Below are 19,363 nucleotides of genomic sequence, written 5' to 3'. Positions count from 1 at the left end.
CCTGCCGGACTTTCCCCAGGCCAGGGCTGTCGCCCCTGGAACTGGTTCTAACCGGCAGATGCGTAGTGAGCACCGGGGTGCCACTCCGCAGTCACCTTCTCGCAAAAGCCCTACCTACCCAGAATACACAAACCCTGTCTGGGACGGTGCGAACACCGCCCTCGACAGGAAACCCTTTGTCCAAGCGCTCCTCGCTGGAAGGACTCCCAGCAGCAGGAGGTCAGACTCGTGTCTGTGGTGGCAGCATCCATTTTGTGGAGCTGAGGCTTTCGTTAACTTTAACCGGGGTTCACAGTTACGTACATGTCGTGTCCCTCTAGAAGGGCGGAATGCTAACCTCGTCGTCAGAGTTGGTGAGAGGGCAGCATCCCGATTCGTATGACACCTTACTCGACATGTCTTGATAACGCGACACCGAAGTTACCGATGTGGCACGCGTTATCATGGAACAGCCATTGGGTCTTTTCTCCGCAAGCTGCAACCGGCTCGGCTCGGGCCAGAACACAGTTCACGCGAGCCCATGCACTCTGCCTTCAGGATTGTCAAGGCCTGCCATAGGAGTGACTGATAGGGACTCGGGCGTCCATGGTATGGTTAGATATAGAGCTACTATATCTACAGCAAAGGGTGGTTACACGACTTCGCCCCAGCTGTCATGCAGCCAGTTGTGTCAAATTTAGGAGGCCAGCCAGGGGTGGCATAATACATGCTGCAGCCCCTGGCGGCCCTGGGTACACCTATGCCCTGAGTTACAGGGTCTGATAAGGTGGCCCAGTACCAATTGGTAAATGCACCTAGGGTACATATCGTAATTTAGAAAGAGAACAGCCAGGCTGTGGGTCTGATTGGCAGGCCCACAACCAGAGAAAGTCGTAAACCAGTGAAACAAAAGCAAAAAAATCTGGGTGATCATAGGATTGCAGACCCTACTCTCCTACATTGACGGCGTAGGGTACTATGCTGAATCCATGCTGTCGAACGATGGCAGCGAGGGGGGCAATGTAGATGTTGAAGAGAGTGGGGCTGAGAGATGATCCCTGGGGTACTCTGCAGTTGATATCAGTGGGTTCGGAGAGGAAGGGAGGGAGTCTGATCCTCTGGGTTCTGCCGGAGAGAAAGGATTGGATCTAATTGAGGGCGCCTCCTTGTATCCCTGTGTCGTGAAGTCTGGCATCTAGGGCGAGATGCGAGACGGTGTCGAAGGCTGCGGAGAGGTCTAGAAGGATGAGGGCCGCAGTGTGTCCCTGGTCGAGTAGCATGCGGATGTCGTCAGTGGAGGAGAGTTCTCGGTGCTGGGGTTGCGGCGGAATGCAGACTGGGAGGCATCTAGGATGGAGTTCTCTTCGATGAAGGTGGTCAGCTGGGTGTTTGCTAGTCTCTCGGGGACTTTGGCTGCGAAGGAGAGGAGAGAGATGGGATGGTAGTTTTTCAGGGCCGTAAGTTTCTGGAGGAGAGGTTTCACCTCCACCCGCTTCCAGTCCTCTGGGAAGATGCCGGACCTGAAGGAGGTGTTGATAGTCCGTGCTAGTTCAGGTGCGATGGCGGCGGCAGCCCTTTGGAATATGTGTGGTGGGCAGGGGTCCGTTGGGGCTCCTGAATGGGTTTTCATCATGGTAGAGGTGATTAGTTTGATGCTGGCGGGATTCCAGGTCATGATGGTTGGTTTATCGGCTGTGGTGTCGAGGGGGTTTGTGTCTGCCGTCTGTTCGCTGAAGTTGTAGTAGAGGGCCTTGATCTTACGATGGAAGTAGGAGCTGAGCTTGTCACAGAGTTCCTGGGAAGGTGTGATGCCCGTGGCCTCACCGGGGGGTTTGGCGAGCTGTTGTATGACTTTGATCAGTTCCTTGGGGTTGGTCTGGACTTGATCTCTTATGAAGGTCCGTTTGGTGTCTCATTAATTGAATTTTTCTGCTATGTCTTCAGCCAAGGAGGAGTCAGGGTAGATCAGCAGAAGTCTCAAGCCATTCAGCAAGCCCCGCACCAACCACAGCCTCAGAGACCCGAAGTTTCCTGAGGATGGCCACCTCTTGCAGGCGGTTTATACCGAACCTGGCCACCTTAGCGCAACTGTTGCAAGCCCTAACAAAGAAGGATGCCACCTGGAAGGGGGGCAAAGAAGAAGAAGGAGCTTTCCAAAAGATCAAAGGAGCACTTCTATTAAAGACGACCATGGCATACTTCTACATCACTCAAATTACCATACTCCTGGTGGATGTCAGCCCCGTTGGCCTCAGAGTGCTCATGACAAGAAACAGAACCAGGGAAGTGGGCACCTCTCGCTCCCACACCAACCAAAGCCCACTACACCCAGATCGAAAAGGAGGCGCTAGCGATTAAGTGGGCTTGCAACCACTTTCACCTATAAGTCAGTGGTCACCCTTTTAGAGTTGTAACTGATCACCAGCAACTAGTCCTGTTGCTTAGAGGAACAGCACCATATCCCCGCCAAGAATCGAACACTGGGTGATAAAACTACAGTATTACCGAATGGAATTAGTCGATCGACCCGGGGCGAAGAATCCCACAGACTTCCTGCCATGGCACTCCCAAGAGTTAGCAGAAGACTGTTCAGGAGTGAAGAACAGAAGAATATGTAGACATGGTGTTTCAATGGGCATGTTCACGAGTCCTCACCATTGACAAGATCAAGATTGAGACCAGCAAAGACTCCGTGCTCACGAGGGTGATGAACTCCCTACAAAAAGGCTTGTGGAAAGACTTCCTTCGCTGTGACAATGGATGGAACAGGCCTGACCGAGACCGGCTTGGGAAATTCTGGAAGGTGCGGGACGAACTAAGCACAGCAGCAGACGGTGTAGAATTGAGAGGATCCCAGATTGTCATTCCTGCAAGCCTCCTGGAATGGGCCACAACCCTGGCTCACGAAGGACAGCAATGGACCGTGCGGATGAAATAACGAATGAGGGAAAAGTTGTGGTTCCCCGGACTTGAAGTCGCCATGGATACACTCTTAAGAAATTGCAGATCCTGTCAGCTCACAAGTTGCCAAGTACCGCCCACACCAGTGACAACGTAAGATCCGGCAACGTCTCCATGTTAGCGAGTAAGTCTAGACTTAGGGAGTTTTCCAGATGGATGCGTAACAGCTGCGCTGATAGCTATTCGAAGTACCCCATTGTCTAAGTGATTGCGTCCACATCATTCACACAGCTCCATCCAGTCCTCGAGAAGGCATTCGTGCTCTTTGGGTTGCCCCGTAAAATCAAGACAGACAACGGGCACCATTTCAAGGAGGAAAGTTCAAAAACCTACTTGATCTACTCCATCTTGTGAGTTGCAGCCTACCTTTGCCCCAGATTGAAGTGAGTGGAGTCCAGGAAGTGGTAAGGAGGCAGACTAATGCTGTCTCTTGTAGGAGAGTAGGGTCTGCTTCCTACGGTAACCCCCACTTTTTGCTGTGATACTCTGGTTTTTCGACTTTAGTGTGGCTGTGGGTCTGCTAAACAGACCCACAGCCCAGCTGTTCTCTCTCTAAATTCATACCATGTACTTTAGGTACATACCTAATTGGGTCACCTTTGTGAGCCCCTGTATAGTGTACCATAGGTACCCAGGGCATAGGTGCATCCAAGGCCTACCAGGAACTGCAGCATGCATTATGCCACCCCTGGCTGGCCATCCAACTGACACCACAGGCTGATCACTCAGCTTGGGCAAGGTCGTGTAATCACCCCTTGCTTAGATATAGTATTCCTATATCTACCCTTGTATAAAGACACATATATACCTATAAGCCACTCCTATGGCAGGCCATGACAATCCTGAAGGCAGAGTGCTTGATTTTATGTGAGATGGTGCTCTAGCATGAGCTGAGCCGGTCTGCAACTTTCGGAACCATGTCCTTATAGCTGTTCTATGATATAGCCATACCATATACTCAAGTGCATTATAATCCTCGTGGTTAATGCTAACTTTGGTTTGGCTTTATCAAAACATGTTGTGTAAGGTGTCACAACATGGAATACTACCCCCCCCCCGCCAGTCCTGGCGGCTGGGGTATCATTCCACCCTTCTAAAGGGAGAAGACATGTAGTTACTGCTTTACCCGGTTAAAGTTAAACAGAGCCTCTGCATCACAAAATGAATGCTGCTGCCACAGACACGAGTCTGACCTCCTGCTGCTGGACGAAACTCCGGCAGGGGAGGCCTGGACAATAGGTTTCCTGCCTTGGGAGGTGCTAGCACCTCCCCAGTCAGCCTGTAGTGGATTGGGGCAGGGTGGGTTCAATGTAATCTGCTGTTTCCCGTCACACTTGGGGCACACAAGGTGCTCCATGCATAGCCCGGTTCAAACCAGTTGCTGGGGCACTCCAGCCCCAGCTCTGGCGCAAAACTGGACAAAGGGAAAGGGGTGTAACCACCCCTTCCCAGGTTCCACCCATAGGAGGGACCTAGCAGGTAATCCAGCCCCTTAGTTAAGTATAAAGTTAGGAGCTGTGTCTAGAGACAGTAGATTATCCCGGAAAGAAACTCTGAAACGAACTCTTGGACCTTCGACGTTCCATTTCGACTGGAAGACTGAAGACATCTCCCTTGTGGTCAAGGAGTGACTACCCTGTGCAAGCAGGCACCACCAGTAACTTGCCAGTTTGCTTTGTCGACGCTCCCTCCAGAACCCGAAGACTTAGCGACGCAGCCTCTGGACTGCCAGATTTCTCTGACTCGGACCCACATCCACAGCAAAGCTGAGACCCATGGCGGACACGAGAGATGTGGGACCAGACCTCCTGCAGTACCTGGACCTCCTGCAGTACCTGGTTTTTGCTAACTGTGCAGCTTCTGAGGCGTCCTCGAAGTTGTGCATTGGGGACTGAGAAGCCCCAACCCGAGCAGTAAGTGCACCGAAGCTCAGCCCTCCACGAGTGCCGCATGGGGCCTGCGCCTGCATTTCTCCTCAACGAGTCTTCGCGGTTGCTAGCCCGTTGGCTAGTGGCCCTCCTGAAGACATCCTTTTGAAACAACAACGCTTGCCTGGTTGCTCCGGGCTTGCTCCTGCTTTCCTGTAAAGGGGAAGCTCCCCAGACCTTGCTGGTCTGAACAGAAGCCGATCTTCCCTTCCTGCGTGGGTTGCCTTTGCCCAGGCTTGTTGGGTCCAATCCGGATACCGACACCGCCAACAGCTAGATCCTTCGTGGGACAGTCCGTATTAAGCTCCTGGTGTCGTCGACGCCTCCTGGTCCACGTGGCTGAAGAGACAAACTCCATCTCCTCACCTGATTGCATCTCGACATCGCCTGGTTCCTTCCTGGTCACTGGCTAGTGGCCCAGACTCTGTCCCCTCTGCTTTCAAGTCCTTCACTGCTCCGATCCACCCTTGGATCCATCCAGACACTTTCCTCCTGGTCGCTTTCAGCACTTTCTTGCAGCTCTCCATAGGATCGATCGACGAAACCCGACACAAAAGAACACCTATGCACCAGGCATTCATAAATGTCTGACAGGTACGGGGCCTAAGTATCTCACAAAAGTCTTCTCACCCTATGTCCCAGGGCGTTCCCTACGCTCCAGTAACCTCCAGCTTCTACAGATACCCAGAATTAAAAGATCTAGGCAGGGAGGTCGTGCCCTTGCTTACACCGGACCTGTCCTCTGGAACTCCCTGCCCCAGAAACTGAAACAAATTACCAACCACCTTACTTTCCGGAAAACCCTTAAAACCTATCTTTTCACAAACATTAAAAATCACTTATTCATTTCAATCAGTTACTTCCTGAACATGGACCAGCATTTTCTGTATTCCTCTCACTGGCAAAACGTGGAGATACCCCTTCGGGGGTCGAATCAGGCGCACTATAAGCACATAAAATAAAAAAATAAAAACTATCCAAGTGTCCTAGTTTAACTGGGTTTTCCCATAGTCCACCTGGAAGTGTCCGAAATCTATTACTTTGTAACTTTTAGGTTCCCATTGAAAGTCTATGGTAACCCGCGTATGTGTTTAGACACTGCACACGCATCCTGTGGGACTAATACTTCCTAACCTTTGGTTGTTCAGTGTAGCCCCAGCGATTTCCTAGGCCCTAGGCCGACTCACCTTTCCTGAAGTGGTTCTTATACCACTTACTTAGTATATGGTTCGCGAGGCCCCTAGGGGAGAATTGTATTTGTGCAACTTATAGTATGCTTATTGAGTAACTTGTGCTGTATCTCGAACTCTGACCTCATAAGGAATGCAGAGGGGTTGTGTGAGTCATAAATACATATATATTTGATATATACCTTGTGTGGTGTCCTTTCATTTGGTATTCAAGGGATTATAATTGGTAAAACAATTGGCTTCACATGCTCTCTGAAGTATTAGCCTAAGACTGCTTTGTCTATGCTACCCCTAGGATAGCTGGTCTAGAAGGTTGACTTTACAATCATAAGGATTGTTTGGACTGAAACAGGGTGCCCACTAGAATAGTGGGCATCACATATCAGGCCAACTTCTCACATCGCTTTCCTAAAAAAAGTTTTATTATTAAACGATTTCACCTATCTGCGAGTGCATGATCTTATTTTTTCTTTTAAATTTCTTTAACTGTCTTTTCCTGTGGTTGTTACAGTTTAAAATTGTAGTTTCAACCTGCCAGTGATTGCATCATTTATCGCATGTTTTTGTGTTTAAACTTGTGGTTTATGCTGCCTGTGACTGCTTCCATTTAACTCTGTAGTTTTTCCCTCTCATTCCCTGTGACTATCCGTTTTTCCCTCCAAATGTGTCCGTTGCTCTGTGCTAAGACCTGTATGTTAAGCAGTGCACCCTCAGCGACCATTTTGTGTTAACAAGTCAGTGAAACCAGCCACCCCTCCCCCTGCGACAGCAGTAATCTGCTGTAAGCTGATTAACTATGTTTAATAGGGACTGTGCACTTTGTTTTTTGCGATACAGAGAGGGAGTAAAGGTTTGTACAAATAGTGTTAGAGGACAAGTTTGTGAGGCCCTTACCAAAGTGTGGAATGAGCCAGTCTGTCTCCTAGGAGATTTCTGAATAGAGGAGCAGCTTCCAACTCCCTGACCAGCAAACCGTGTCTGAGGTAGCTGGGACCTTATTTAGTCTGATATTGTTTGGTGCATGTGTACAATGATTGGTGGTTTTATCAGGAGTTGATTGGATTACGGTTAGTGTCCTCATTTGTTGGGTATTTGAGGGTTCTGATTGGTTTCTGGGTCAGTGATTCAATCAATGTAGGGTTAGGATTTCTATTGGAAGTAGGGACTAGGGCTTCCTATGGTATTGGGGCTAGGATTAGGCCTTTAATTGGAAGTAGCGATTAGGGCTTCTGGTGTGATTGGTTGCTGGGCTAGGTGTGGGACTAAGAGTAGGGTTAGGCTTTCTATTGGATGTAGGGTCTAGGGCTTCCTGTGCCATTGGTTGCTTGGACTATGGTTGGGACTACTGGTAGGGCTAGGGCCTCTATTGGACGTAGAGATCAGGGTGCTTGGACTAGGGCTAAGATTGGCTGTGGGGTCCAGGTCTCCTATTGGTTCTAGATTTTAGAGCTAGTTCTGTGATTGGATAGTGTAAGGGCTAGTGTTCCCATTGGCTTAAGGGGTCACCGTACTACTAGGGCTATAAACGACCCATGCTTAGGGCGTCTCAGCCCGGGCGTCGAGGACAAGGGTGGAGAGGACAAGGGTGAATGCCTGTTTGAGCCTGTTCGAGACTGGTCGGGACCAGGGCCTGATATGCTGCCCATTTTCCCCTTCAGTAATACGCACCCTATGTATGTGTCCCTCTGCATAGAAGCATTTATTTTCACCATAGATATGTACCTATATTTGTGTATTGCTTCGTATAAACATGTGTAGAATAATTATGTTGTTATAAAAACATTTTTTAAAAATCATCTTTAGTTTACATGTACTTGCTTTCATTGTGCATCTATGTACCTTCCATGTACTTAGATCTGTGTGTCTTACTTTTCGCCTGAAAAAAAGCATATTGAATGCACTACCCTATTTCTCATCCTGTACCGTTATCAATATCTTTAATCTGCATATACTTACCTCCTTTATGCATCTATATACTTTTAATGTACTTATGGATCTATATATTTATCACTTTCTTCTAATTTAGCATTTCCAATGCACTACTCTATTACTCAGCCTATACTTCTCTCAATATATCTTCTAGCCCAACTTTCCGACTCACCTCAAACTTCTTTTTACTACTCTTTCCAATGCACTACCCTATCTCTCACCCTACACATCTATCATATCCTCTACATCCACTCTCATTTATCCCAAACCCCATACCACTTCTATGATCTCCAAAATAACCCTTTCTAGACTCTTTCCTACTCTACCCTCCTTGCATCATCTGACACCTCTTTTACTATACCGAGCCCCCAAAACAAACCTTTCTAAGCTCTTCCCTCCAAAAAACCTTTTTACTCAACCAACAGCGTCCTCCTACTGCTATGATCTAAAAATAGAAACCCTTCACTCTTCTATCCCCTCCACTATCCTTTTCAATCAAAATAACAGACTAACATTTTCACTTCTCTAATTCCAAATTCCACTATACTAATTCACCACTACTCCTTTATGGGTTCCAGAGTAGTGTGCTACTCGCCAACAAAGCGTTTCAACACCCCATCAGGGTTACAAGCACTATTTAAATACAAACCTTTTTCCCTTTTTTGCCCCTCCCCAAACCTTCTCAATCCAAATAACTGACTAACATATCCACCACTCAAATTACTTCATATTTTACTATACTAATTTTCAAACACTAATCCTTTATGTGTTCCGGAGTAGCCGGCTACTTGCCAGAAAAGCGCTTAAACACCCCGTCAGGGGTAACGGGCACTACATGAATGCAAACCTTTCTTTCCCTCCTATCCCTCTGTTATCCTTCTCACTCCAAATAACTGACTAATATCCATCATTCAAATTACTTTCATATTTCACCATACTAATTCACCACTAATCCTTTATGGGTTTCCGGAGTAGCGTGCTACTCGCCAAAAAAAGTGCTTCAACACCCCATCAGGTGTAAGAAATGTTTCACTATACTAATTAAACACTAATCCTCTATGGGTTCCGGAGTAGCGTGCTCCTCGCCGAAAAAGAGCTTCGACGCCTCTTCAGGGGTAGTAAGCGCTATACAAATGTAAATAGAATACTCTGAGTTCACCATCATCGAATCACCCCACAATGGCCACAGGCTAATGGCGAAGTCGAACGCTTCATGTGGATGCTCAATAAGATCCTCTGAACAGCAGTGGCCGAGCAGTCCGACCCTGAGACGGCGCTTCAAAGGTTCCTGCAGGAATATCGCAGCACTCCAGACTGCACAACGCAGAGATCACCCTGGTCCCTGACGCTAGCCGGGCACCGCCAAGACACAATTCCCGTAGCCGACAGCTGTGTCCCCAAACAATATGATCCTGCCAGCACTCAAGCACAGTGCAACGCAAATAACGAGTGAGCCAGCATTAAAAGGAGAGCTAGAACCCGCGTTATTACCCCAGGAGGCACCGTCCTAGTCCGGAACTGTCCCAGCGGCGGAAAGTTCCGAACAGTGTATGAGCCTGGGCCGTGGACTGTTCTAAAACTCAATGGTACCACCCTTACAGCCCAACGAGGAGAAGAGACATTTACAAGAAATATATCCTGGTTCCAGAGAATCCAGTGCTTAGACACCAATTGGAGTTTTCCCAGACATGTGGATGGCGGAGAAGCGACGGCTTCAGGCACTCCATCACCCCCTGTTCCAGAACCAACCGTAGCGAATTCATTGCAACCCCTATCACAGAGACTGATATGGACATTACCAGAAACACCCAGTCACCTCACACTCCTGCAGAGAGTCAAGGGCCCCACCAGCAAAAGTACAACTTGAGACCCAATCCCAGACCCAGTCAAAGACTGTGTGTTGGATTGTTTATTTGCTTGAACACTAACTTCGTAGCAGTCTAGATTTTTTTTTGTAAACATATTTTATTGGCATTTGTAAACAAAATGAGCATCATATTTCAAATTACACCAGGTCGTGTTAGCGACGGTCAACACAGCATCCAGTGATACTCACGCCCCTGAATAAAAAAGGGAAGAAAAAAAAAAGCCCAGACCCCCCCTCCTCAGCGCCCCCCACCCCTGTCAGTGCGCCTACAACCAATATATAAAAACATAGTATCTATGGGTACCCTCCACGTATCGTGAGCTCTCGCTGTGCCAGGTAGTGTAAAGGGGACAGCTTCCTAAAATATGCTCTTCACATTAACCACTATCTTTCCTTCCTTCGTCAGTATCAATCCCACCGGAGTGCCAACTCCTATGTTAGGTCCTCCTCTCCCTCACTTGAACTATCCGGTCGCTGGAGCGCTGTCACCAGTGCCTCCCATGCTCTAGCCACTTCTAAGGATTTATCATTATCTAAGCGCCTGGCCTGCTGCAGTCGGAGTGTGCCCTCAGCTCATGCCCAGTGCAAGAGAGTCGCCTTCCATCTTGAGTAACTAGGGCCCAGGTTCGATTTCCAGTGCATGGTAAGTTCCTTCTTGGCCAAAATCAAGCCTAGGTCATAGAATTTACTAGTAACTTTCGTTTGGGGGTATGTGGGAACCAGAGTAATAAGCAGGTTCCCATGACCGCCTCCATCTGCCGGTCCGGGACAGCATTCAGACAAGCCACCACTTCCTTCCAATAATCAGTCAATCCCGTGCAAGTCCACAACATATGGGAGAAATCGGCTCAGTCAGACCTGCATCTTGGGCAGTGCGACGTAGTACCCCCAAAATATTGCGAAATCTTAACAGGTGTCAAATACGCCCGATGTAGAGTAAAAAACTGGACTAGTTGAAATCTAGCGTTCCGCGTACCCTTCCATGTGCGCCGAACCAACTGGGGCCATGTCGTCTCAGGGATGGGTTGTCCGATATCCAGTTCCCATTTACCCGGCAAACCATCCAAGGGCAACAAGGCTTCCGTCGATAGCCTCGTTGTCAGGAGGTGATCCTGGCGCCTACCTAAGCATTGGACTACATCTCCCAGCATGCCCTCTATTTTTGAGGGAGGAGCTTCAGCTATATAGGTCATTCAGTGCGCACCTCCTGTGCGTGTAATACTGTTTGTTTTGGGAGACAAGTTGGTTTGTTTGTCTTCGTTCCTCATCTCCTTGGATTTCGTTCCAGCTTGGATTTGGATTCTGATTCCGAGTCAGCTTCGTGTTCGGAGCGGCGCGGTCGCCGCAGAAGGTTTCATTTTTCGTTGTTGCAGGCAGATCCAGCGCGGCTCTAAAAACGAGAGTCCTAGCGTTGAAGGCGGAAGCGCCTTTCCTTGGTCCCTTGTTTGGTTCCTCTCACGCTGAAGGAAGCGTGAGAGAGTGGACCCGGCTCCCCTTGATATTCGTCCAGTGGAAACAAGCGGTCATTGGTTTCCCGGTATTCTCCCTGCGAACTTATGTATGGAGGAAGACTAAGCGGATGTGAGCGCAGGTAGGCGTTCTCTTCATTCCCCTTTTTGGCGCTGCCTGGTTTTCACGAGACTTGGTTCTTACACACTTGAGGATACAATTGAGGAACTCTATTCCCTGGACTGTACTCGCGCTATTGTCGGGCGCTGGGAGTTATTGCTTTTTGTTTGGATTACTTATGGACACTGAGTTTCTTGTTTTGGGAACTACGCTGGGTAGAGTCTGAAAAGTCACAGATTCTCTTTTCTTCTGAATATCATGCAGTTCAATCGTGAGGATATTCCTTTGTTTGTTTGGAGTGATACCTTACGGTTGCAGTGACAGTTTATTTTGGGTATGTATGACATATTTGGAGTGTTGAGTGGATTGACGTTGCGCCCATGAGACTAATGAGGTGTGCCTTCTTGTGTTATAGATTATCGTCTAGTGGAGAGAAGTATCTCTATTGACGAGTAGGATTGGTTCTTGGCTTCTGCAGTTATACTCCGGTATTAGTATAGTCTTAGCGAGACGATTTGAGTGTAGACTGTGTTCCCTGTGTATTTACCATGTGTTCTTTTTAGGTATCCCTCCTCCCAGCGGTTCCGGCTCATATTTCTATTTTTTCCCTCGCCTGATTGCCTCATTACTCTGTGGTCATCCAGAGTTGGGGACAGCGGGAGGTGGACCCCTTTGTGCATCACTTCGAAACCCGGAAGCAAACGAGGATCTGACACTCGTGTAGAGGCAGGTAATGGCCTTGAAAGTGCCAGCCGCCATAACCACGTACTGGCAACCCAGAGAGGTCGGCGGTTCAGAGAGCCCTATGTTCCATTGTTTCCGAATACTGGCCACTAGAGCGGCATGCAGCAAATAATCCCCTCTCAGGAGGCCATAAGTGGTCTGCAACTCTTGGAAAGTCAGCAGGGCCCCATCTCCGTACAGATCTCCAATCATATGTAGCCCAAGATCTTCCCAGACTGCCAATGCTGACCAGTTACCTCCGTGCGGAAGAGCTGTACACATCCCCAATGGAATTTCTGGGGCATACGGATTGGTACCCGAACGTTTGTGACTTCGAAGCCAGCAGAGGCGAAGAGTGCGTGCCTCAAGATAGAGTTGATCTAAGTCAATCTTCTGGCCTAGTATTATAAAAGAGATGACATGTCTAGGAAGCAGTCTGCCCTGTGGCCCCTCCGGTCCTCTAAACTCCCGAGCCACTGCTTGAGTAAGCCATTGTAGCTGCGCCGCCAGATAGTACCATTCATCAGGGACTGCTAGCCCTCCATCTGGCCAATGCAAACAGCAAGGGGGACAGCGAGCACCCCTGGCGCGTCCCGCGGCCAACCCGGTATGCGGCCGATATTGTGGCTCCCGTTTTCACTCTGGCTGTAGCTGCATTATAGAGCAACGCAGTCCATTTCACAAACCAGTCCCCCAATCCAAACGTCTCCAGGACCCGGAACAGGTATGGCCCCTCCACACTGTTGAAGGCCTTTTTAATGTTGATCGAAAGCACAGTAGCCTCCGGGAGCCCTCCGAAATCGCCCCGCATGACCCGGAGGAGTCGGCGTATACAAGTCGCAGTGGTGCGTTGGGGAATGAAGCCCGCCCGATCAGGGTGAACCAGGGCTCGCATATGGATGAGGAGTCGCGTCGCAAGGATCCTACTCAAGATTTTATAGTCAACTGTAAGCATAGATAACGGTCGATAGGCCGAACGAGAACTGGCATCACCCCCACGTTTTAACAAGGGTATTATAATGGCCTCCCGGGCGGTCGCAGGCAGATCACCAATGTCCCAAGCCTCCCAATAAACAGCATGCAATTGCGGAGTCAATAAATCCACATAGGCTGCATAGAACTCAAATCGGCAAACCGTCCGCACCAGGCGTTTTACGGCGAGCCATGTGCTTGATCGCCGTACGCATCTCCCCTACAGAAATCTCCCCTCCTAACCCTTCCACCTGGTCCGGATCGAGGCGCGGCAGCTGGGCTGCAACCAGGAAATCATCAAGTCCTTCGGGCACATTTGGCATAGCACTCCTATAGAGGTGCTCATAATAATCAAAGAACTGGTCATTGATTTCCTTCTGAGTGTAGACCAAGCGACCCTCCACAGTGGATAGGGTCAGAATCGGGGTGCCACGGGCCGCAGGATTGGCCAGCCAAGCCAGCAGGGAGCCCACCTTAGCTCACCTTATCTCGCTCAGCGTGAGCCCGAACGAGGTATTCTTTATGGTCGAAGCAACAGAGCTTTTCCATCTGCATCGCGACTTCCTCACGAGCAGCCGAGACGGCACCGTGAGGCTCGGAATCCTCGCGACTAGCCCGCTCCGCGAAACACAACCGATCTTCGCTCTGCGTAAGATCACGTAGGAGAGTCTTGCGGGCCCCCGCCGTAGTGGAGATATAGACCCCTCTAATCACCGCCTTGAAGGCATCCCATTCAAGGGCCCTACTCGACGCCGTTCTCTCATTCTCAGCAAAATAGCGCTCCATGCCTTCCTGCACTGTTGTCTTAAAAACAGAGTCCTCCAACGCCAGAGGGTTTAAACGCCAAGTGGGAATAGCGTGACGCTGCCGGGTCCACTGGACCACCACCAAACAGGGATTGTGGTCAGAGATCGTCCTCGCCAGATACTCGCTATGGCGGACCAAACTCTTAACATCTGGTGAGCTTAAAATGCAGTCAAGCCAGACATGCAGATCGTGCAGAGGGGAATAAAAGGAATAATCTTTCTCAGCAGGGTGTTGCGTTCGCCATGCATCAACCAAACCCACGTATTCTGCCAATCCCATCTCCCCTTCGCTATTGTATGAACTGCGGACTGAGCTAGTGGTGGGTGCGATCTGTCCAACTCCACATCTACAACAGAGTTAAAATCTCCTCCAATTAGGACCGTGCCAGCTAAAACTGTTGCTAATTTCCCAGACAATCTTGCAAAAAAGGCAGTCTGCTCTACATTCGGGGCGTAAACACTACATAGCTTCAAATCCCTCCCATCAAGCCGACCCTGCACAGCCACAAACCTCCCATCAGGATCTACCAGTGTTGTCAGGGGCTGAAATGGAACTCCTGCTCTCACCCAAACCAAAACACCCTGTGCAAAGGCAGAGTAGGTAGTATAAAACAGTTGGCCCTGCCACCTACGTTGCAAGGCCCGCCCCTCGGACTGGTCAAGATGTGTTTCTTGCATAAAAGCCACCTGGATCCCCCTGCGAACAAGATAGGCATATACTTTGTGTCATTTCATCATGGAATTCAGTCCCCGCACATTCCAGGTTATACATTTCAGTTCAGGTAGGGTCCCCATTCAGAATTACACATGCATTTCGATTCATCGGCAAATCCCCAGGCGCACTGACATTCCCTCGGAACCCCAAAACAGGCCAACCAGCCCATTTCCCACCCGCCCCCAGAACAGGTACCAAACCGCAGAAACCCATCCAAATTCAAAACCCCAATTAAAGAAAGTCTCTGTTAGCCACCAGGGTCTCACAACTTAGTGTGAGATCACACTTCTGTACAATAGAACAATGAGAACGGCACAGGGGTTATTCGTCCAAAAGGCCATCTGCAGTCCTTGGTGTGACATGGGGCAGTGTCTGGTCACCGCCTCCCGAGCCCTCGGATGTCGCATCTCCCGAACCCCTTCGAGATTTGGAGTCCACTGCACAAGTAGAGGTCGCCACTCTTGAAATAGTGGAGACCGCCCTGAGGGCCTTCCGGGTCTTCCAGCTCAGTCTGCGACACGGAAGGGACCCGATTAGCCGCCGGTTGTCTCCTGGCCCATCGGCCCGTCTAGGTTTCGGTGCATCGTCCTGCTTCTCCCCATTCGCCGTGCGGCCATCAGTCCCGGCCTTGTAAGACTCCAACCAGTGCCATACTTCTTCAGGGCTATTATAGAAGGAGGAGGTGCTGTCCACCATTATTCGCAGACAGGCCGGGAACAAGAGAGAGTATCGAATACCCTCATTCCGAAGAGCCTTCTTGACTTCCAAAAAGGAGGAGCGGTGGCGTTGGACCTTGAAAGAGTAATCAGGGTAGATGGACCCTTGCATGGTCAACCTGGTAGGGCCCCATCGTCCACGCTCTGTAAAATAATGTCCCTATCCTTGAAGTGTAGAAGGCGTGCAACAACCGGTCGAGGGGGTCGACCAGGAGTCGGGGGACGGGCCGGGACCCGGTGAGCTCTCTCCAGCGTGTAGAATTGAGTCAACCTTTCAGGAGCAACCACCTCCCGCAGCCAGGTCTCCAGGTAGGCAACCAGGTCAGCCCCTTCAACTTTTTCCTGCAGACCCACCACTCGGATGTTATTACGCCGGTTGCGGCCTTCCTCTTCCTCGGCCCTCTTTTCCAGCGTCTGTACTCTCCTCTGCAAGTCCTCCAGGGCGGCGTCCGTCGCCTTTTGGGCCAGTCCTAGCACATCCAGCGTAACCTCGGTCTGTTTGACTCGGTTCACCAACTTTCCATGATCCGCCCGCAACAGCCCCAAGCCTATGGACACCTGAGTGATGTCATGGTGCAGGGCCTCTCTCGTGTTGGCTATGGCCTTCAGGATCTGGTCCAACTGGCAATGCTGCAGCCCCGTCGCGGGGTCTCCAGACAGTTTAGAATCTCGGTCCCCAGGTTGGTCCCCCACAGGGTCAGGAGGCACCGTGCCCGGTTTCTGGCGTAGCTTCCCCAAAGGGCCGGTCTTCATTCAGTGAGCAAACACTGTGGCAGCGAAGACTTCCCCCAAATCAGGTCCGCCAGGAGTACCCGCTAGCGCCGGGAGCACGCACCCCAGATCACAGAGGCCCCAGTCGCGGCAGCAGGCCCCCTGGTGTCGCGTCAATCGTCCAAGAGGGCGCTAGGGCACCCACAGCAGGGCCTGAAACTTCGCTCACCAGCACTCAGGTCACCCGTTATGTCAGAGTTAACGTCCAGGCGGGGCCACCACCACCACCGTCAGGCAACCCCCTCCATGCACCAGGCCTAGGAACAGAATCCCAACGCTCCGGCCCCAGAAGCGTGCAGCACGCTATGTCCGTATTTCCCCCCTCGTGAGCTTGCTCTAGTCGCAGTCTGTGCCAGGTCCTGGGCCCAAGCCTGCCACAGTCCATGCCTGGCTCCCGAGCCCAGCAACAACAAGGGGGGTGGGAGCGTCAAACACGTTCCCCAGATGGGACAACGCCCTCACCGCCAGAAGAGTAGGCCCGCATCCGGTCGCTCGTCATGCGCCTGGGAGGCCAAAGCCAGGGTAGTCAGGACGCCCGGGGGTCCCTCCACAGCACAGCCGGCCGTCACCCTCACGCTGCGAGCCTCAGACTCGAAAGCCATCCGGGCCCTCGGGGTTCCCACAATCGCCGGGAGGTCCGCAATCGCCGGGAGGTCCACAGGCCGCGCGGCCTACCTCACAGCATGGGTCCACCACCAGTGGGGAAAAGGCGTTTTCCCAGCGTCGCCAAGCACTCAGTAGGGCACCGTCGATACTTCCAGTAGCCCCAACGTCCTGCTGTTCTCCGGTGCACAAGTCCCGGGTTGGCTCCGGAGCTCCGGTTCCGCCGCCGAGTGGGGCCGGCCAACCCTCACCGCGACTCGGCCCGTTAATCACGCAAGGCCGGGGGATGAGCTCAGCCGCCCAGGCTGCAAGAAAATGGCCGCCGCCGGCAGGGTGAGCCCTCCGGAGGTCCGGCGTATCGCCGCTGCGGGCCACCGCTCCCCAAAAGGGACCGCACTCCGGGGCCCACACAGAGGGGGGTGGTCAGAAGCTGCCCTCCGGGGACATCAGGGCAAGGTTTTACAGGATAATATGGGAGGTGGGCACGGAGCTTCGTGCTCACGCGTCCATTCTTGTCGGTGGCCGAACCACGCCCCTACTTTGTAGCAGTCTAGATACCGTGTAAGCAGGACCCGGACGTTAGCCCAGAAGTGCTTCCATACTTTGTATCACTCTCTGGCCAGGCGTGGCCAGAGAGCTTAAATAAACGGGCGGAAGTCGCACAGGAACTTGCGGCTCATACTAGTACACTGTGTGGTCGTGCTTTCATTTAGCTCCTCTTACTAGGCCTCTAGTGGTGCGTGGAGCAGCATTACACTAGAGACAGGTGTACCCTCACTAAAATCACGGTGTAGCAAGCCTGGATTTTGGGTTATCTCTGGTACTCTGGTGGCCATCCTAAGGTTAGGCATCAGGCAGTTAAAGTTAATATCCAGGACAGCGGCCGCCAGAAAATAACAAAATCCAGCGTGCACATACCATCAAACGCACAGACATGCACAAGCACCCACCAATGAGAGCACAAACTCTCCAATGCGCACTGACTCACACAGACAAGCACATAGCCAGAAACATCCAAGAACACAAACAAATACCCATGCTCTAATGCAAAAACACCCATATATATGCACACGCAAACACCATCACATGCACAGACATGCACAATCACACACAAATGCGCTCACTCTCATATACACGCAGACACGCACACACAGAGACTATCAAGAACACAAGCACAGACAATCACATGCTCCAGAACAAAAATACCCAAGGACGTACACACAAATACATGCACACACACACCATCACACGCACAGACATGCACAAGCACACAACAAATGTGCGCGCACACTCTCATACGCGAACAGAAGGCGCACAAACAGAAACATCCACACGCACAAGCATACATACAATCCCATGTTCTAATACAAAAACACTCAAACGCATACAAACAAACATCTGCGCACACAAACACAAGCACACATAGAATCATATGCTCTAATACAAAAACACCCAAATACATGTCCACACCATCACACGCACACACAATAAATTAGAACATAGTCTTTCATACACGCACAGGCGCAAACACACACACCCTCATACACGCACAGACGCACACACAAAAGCACTCCCATGACACATTTCTCCAGGACTGCCGCAGCATTGATGGCACACAAGGCAGAGTCAGCTGAAAAAAAGACATTCCTACTGTTGCAAAGTAAGAATCTTCAGGAAGTCAGGTATAGTTTCCTAAACTCAACTTTAGCATACTCGTTGAGGGTTGCTCAGGCCATTCTGAATTTAACATTACACAGGTGTAGCTACTTTAATTTCCAATAAAGTGTCACACATAAACTGACTCCAGCCATTGAAATGTCACAAATCAGTAAACTGGAAACTTGGCAGCTAGGTCACTGGTGAGATAATACAAGACTTAACGTAATTACAAAGTACTGTTTCTTGCGACGTAATGACAGTGGCTGAAAGTCAATTCTCTACAGACCTGATTTACAACTATCTGCGAGCCTGTTCTTTTGACCCAACAACTCCCCCACAACCCCCCGCCAAACACTCACTGCACGCAGCTGTCGATGTCCATTGTTTTTTTCCGGTAGACCAGCAGCTTCTTCCTTTGACAACACTCCCCCACCACTAAACAGCCATTCCGGCTCCTCTACTCGAGTGTATTGGCTGGGACTGAAATTTGCAACACAGCTTTAAAATTCCCGCGTAAGTATTAGTGTTTAAAATCCCGTAGCAGAATTGGTTGCCGGGATCATATCCTTAACATCCAATCGCAAACGGTCTTACGTCAAGGCGCAGAGCGATGACTATTAAAACAAAAAAAAACTGTCACGTGTAAGGTGCATCAAAATAAAAAAAGGACAACTTTACTATTACACGCCTGCATGAAGAGCGGATCAGCCATCTTTGAATGGCAAATACAGAAAACTTCACACAAATAAAATAATTAAAATAAGAGCCTTAACTTTATTTTGAGGCTCGTCCTGGCGCTCGTGCTATATGTAAGAATGGTAATGATGTGATGTGTAGGCCAGAGCTTTCGACTTTAAAACTAGGGAACTACGTTTGAGTCTCAACCTTGGCTCAACATCGTGTGATTCTGGGCAAATCACTTACCCTGCCCATAACATTGCTGCTAACTGGTTTCAGATAGCTTTTTTGTTTGGG

General features: G+C 50.3%; 1 protein-coding gene across 1 annotated transcript in view; it reads right to left on the bottom strand.

The window, feature by feature from the left end:
- BUB1 (BUB1 mitotic checkpoint serine/threonine kinase) overlaps positions 1–18,961 on the bottom strand; it is a 1,006,269-nt gene extending 987,308 nt beyond the window's left edge. Inside the window, exon 1 of the mRNA XM_086926890.1 lies at positions 18,748–18,961. Coding sequence (XP_086783016.1) covers positions 18,748–18,770 — 23 coding nt within the window. The 5' untranslated portion in view covers positions 18,771–18,961. The remainder of the gene's footprint in view (positions 1–18,747) is intronic.
- Between the last annotated feature and the right edge of the window lie 402 nt (positions 18,962–19,363).

The sequence above is a fragment of the Lissotriton vulgaris genome, chromosome 6, assembly GCF_964263255.1.
Source record: "Lissotriton vulgaris chromosome 6, aLisVul1.2, whole genome shotgun sequence".
NCBI classification, from domain to species: domain Eukaryota; kingdom Metazoa; phylum Chordata; class Amphibia; order Caudata; family Salamandridae; genus Lissotriton; species Lissotriton vulgaris.
The sequence above is the reverse complement of the archived record's forward strand: the minus strand, read 5'-3'. Positions and strand labels throughout refer to the sequence as shown.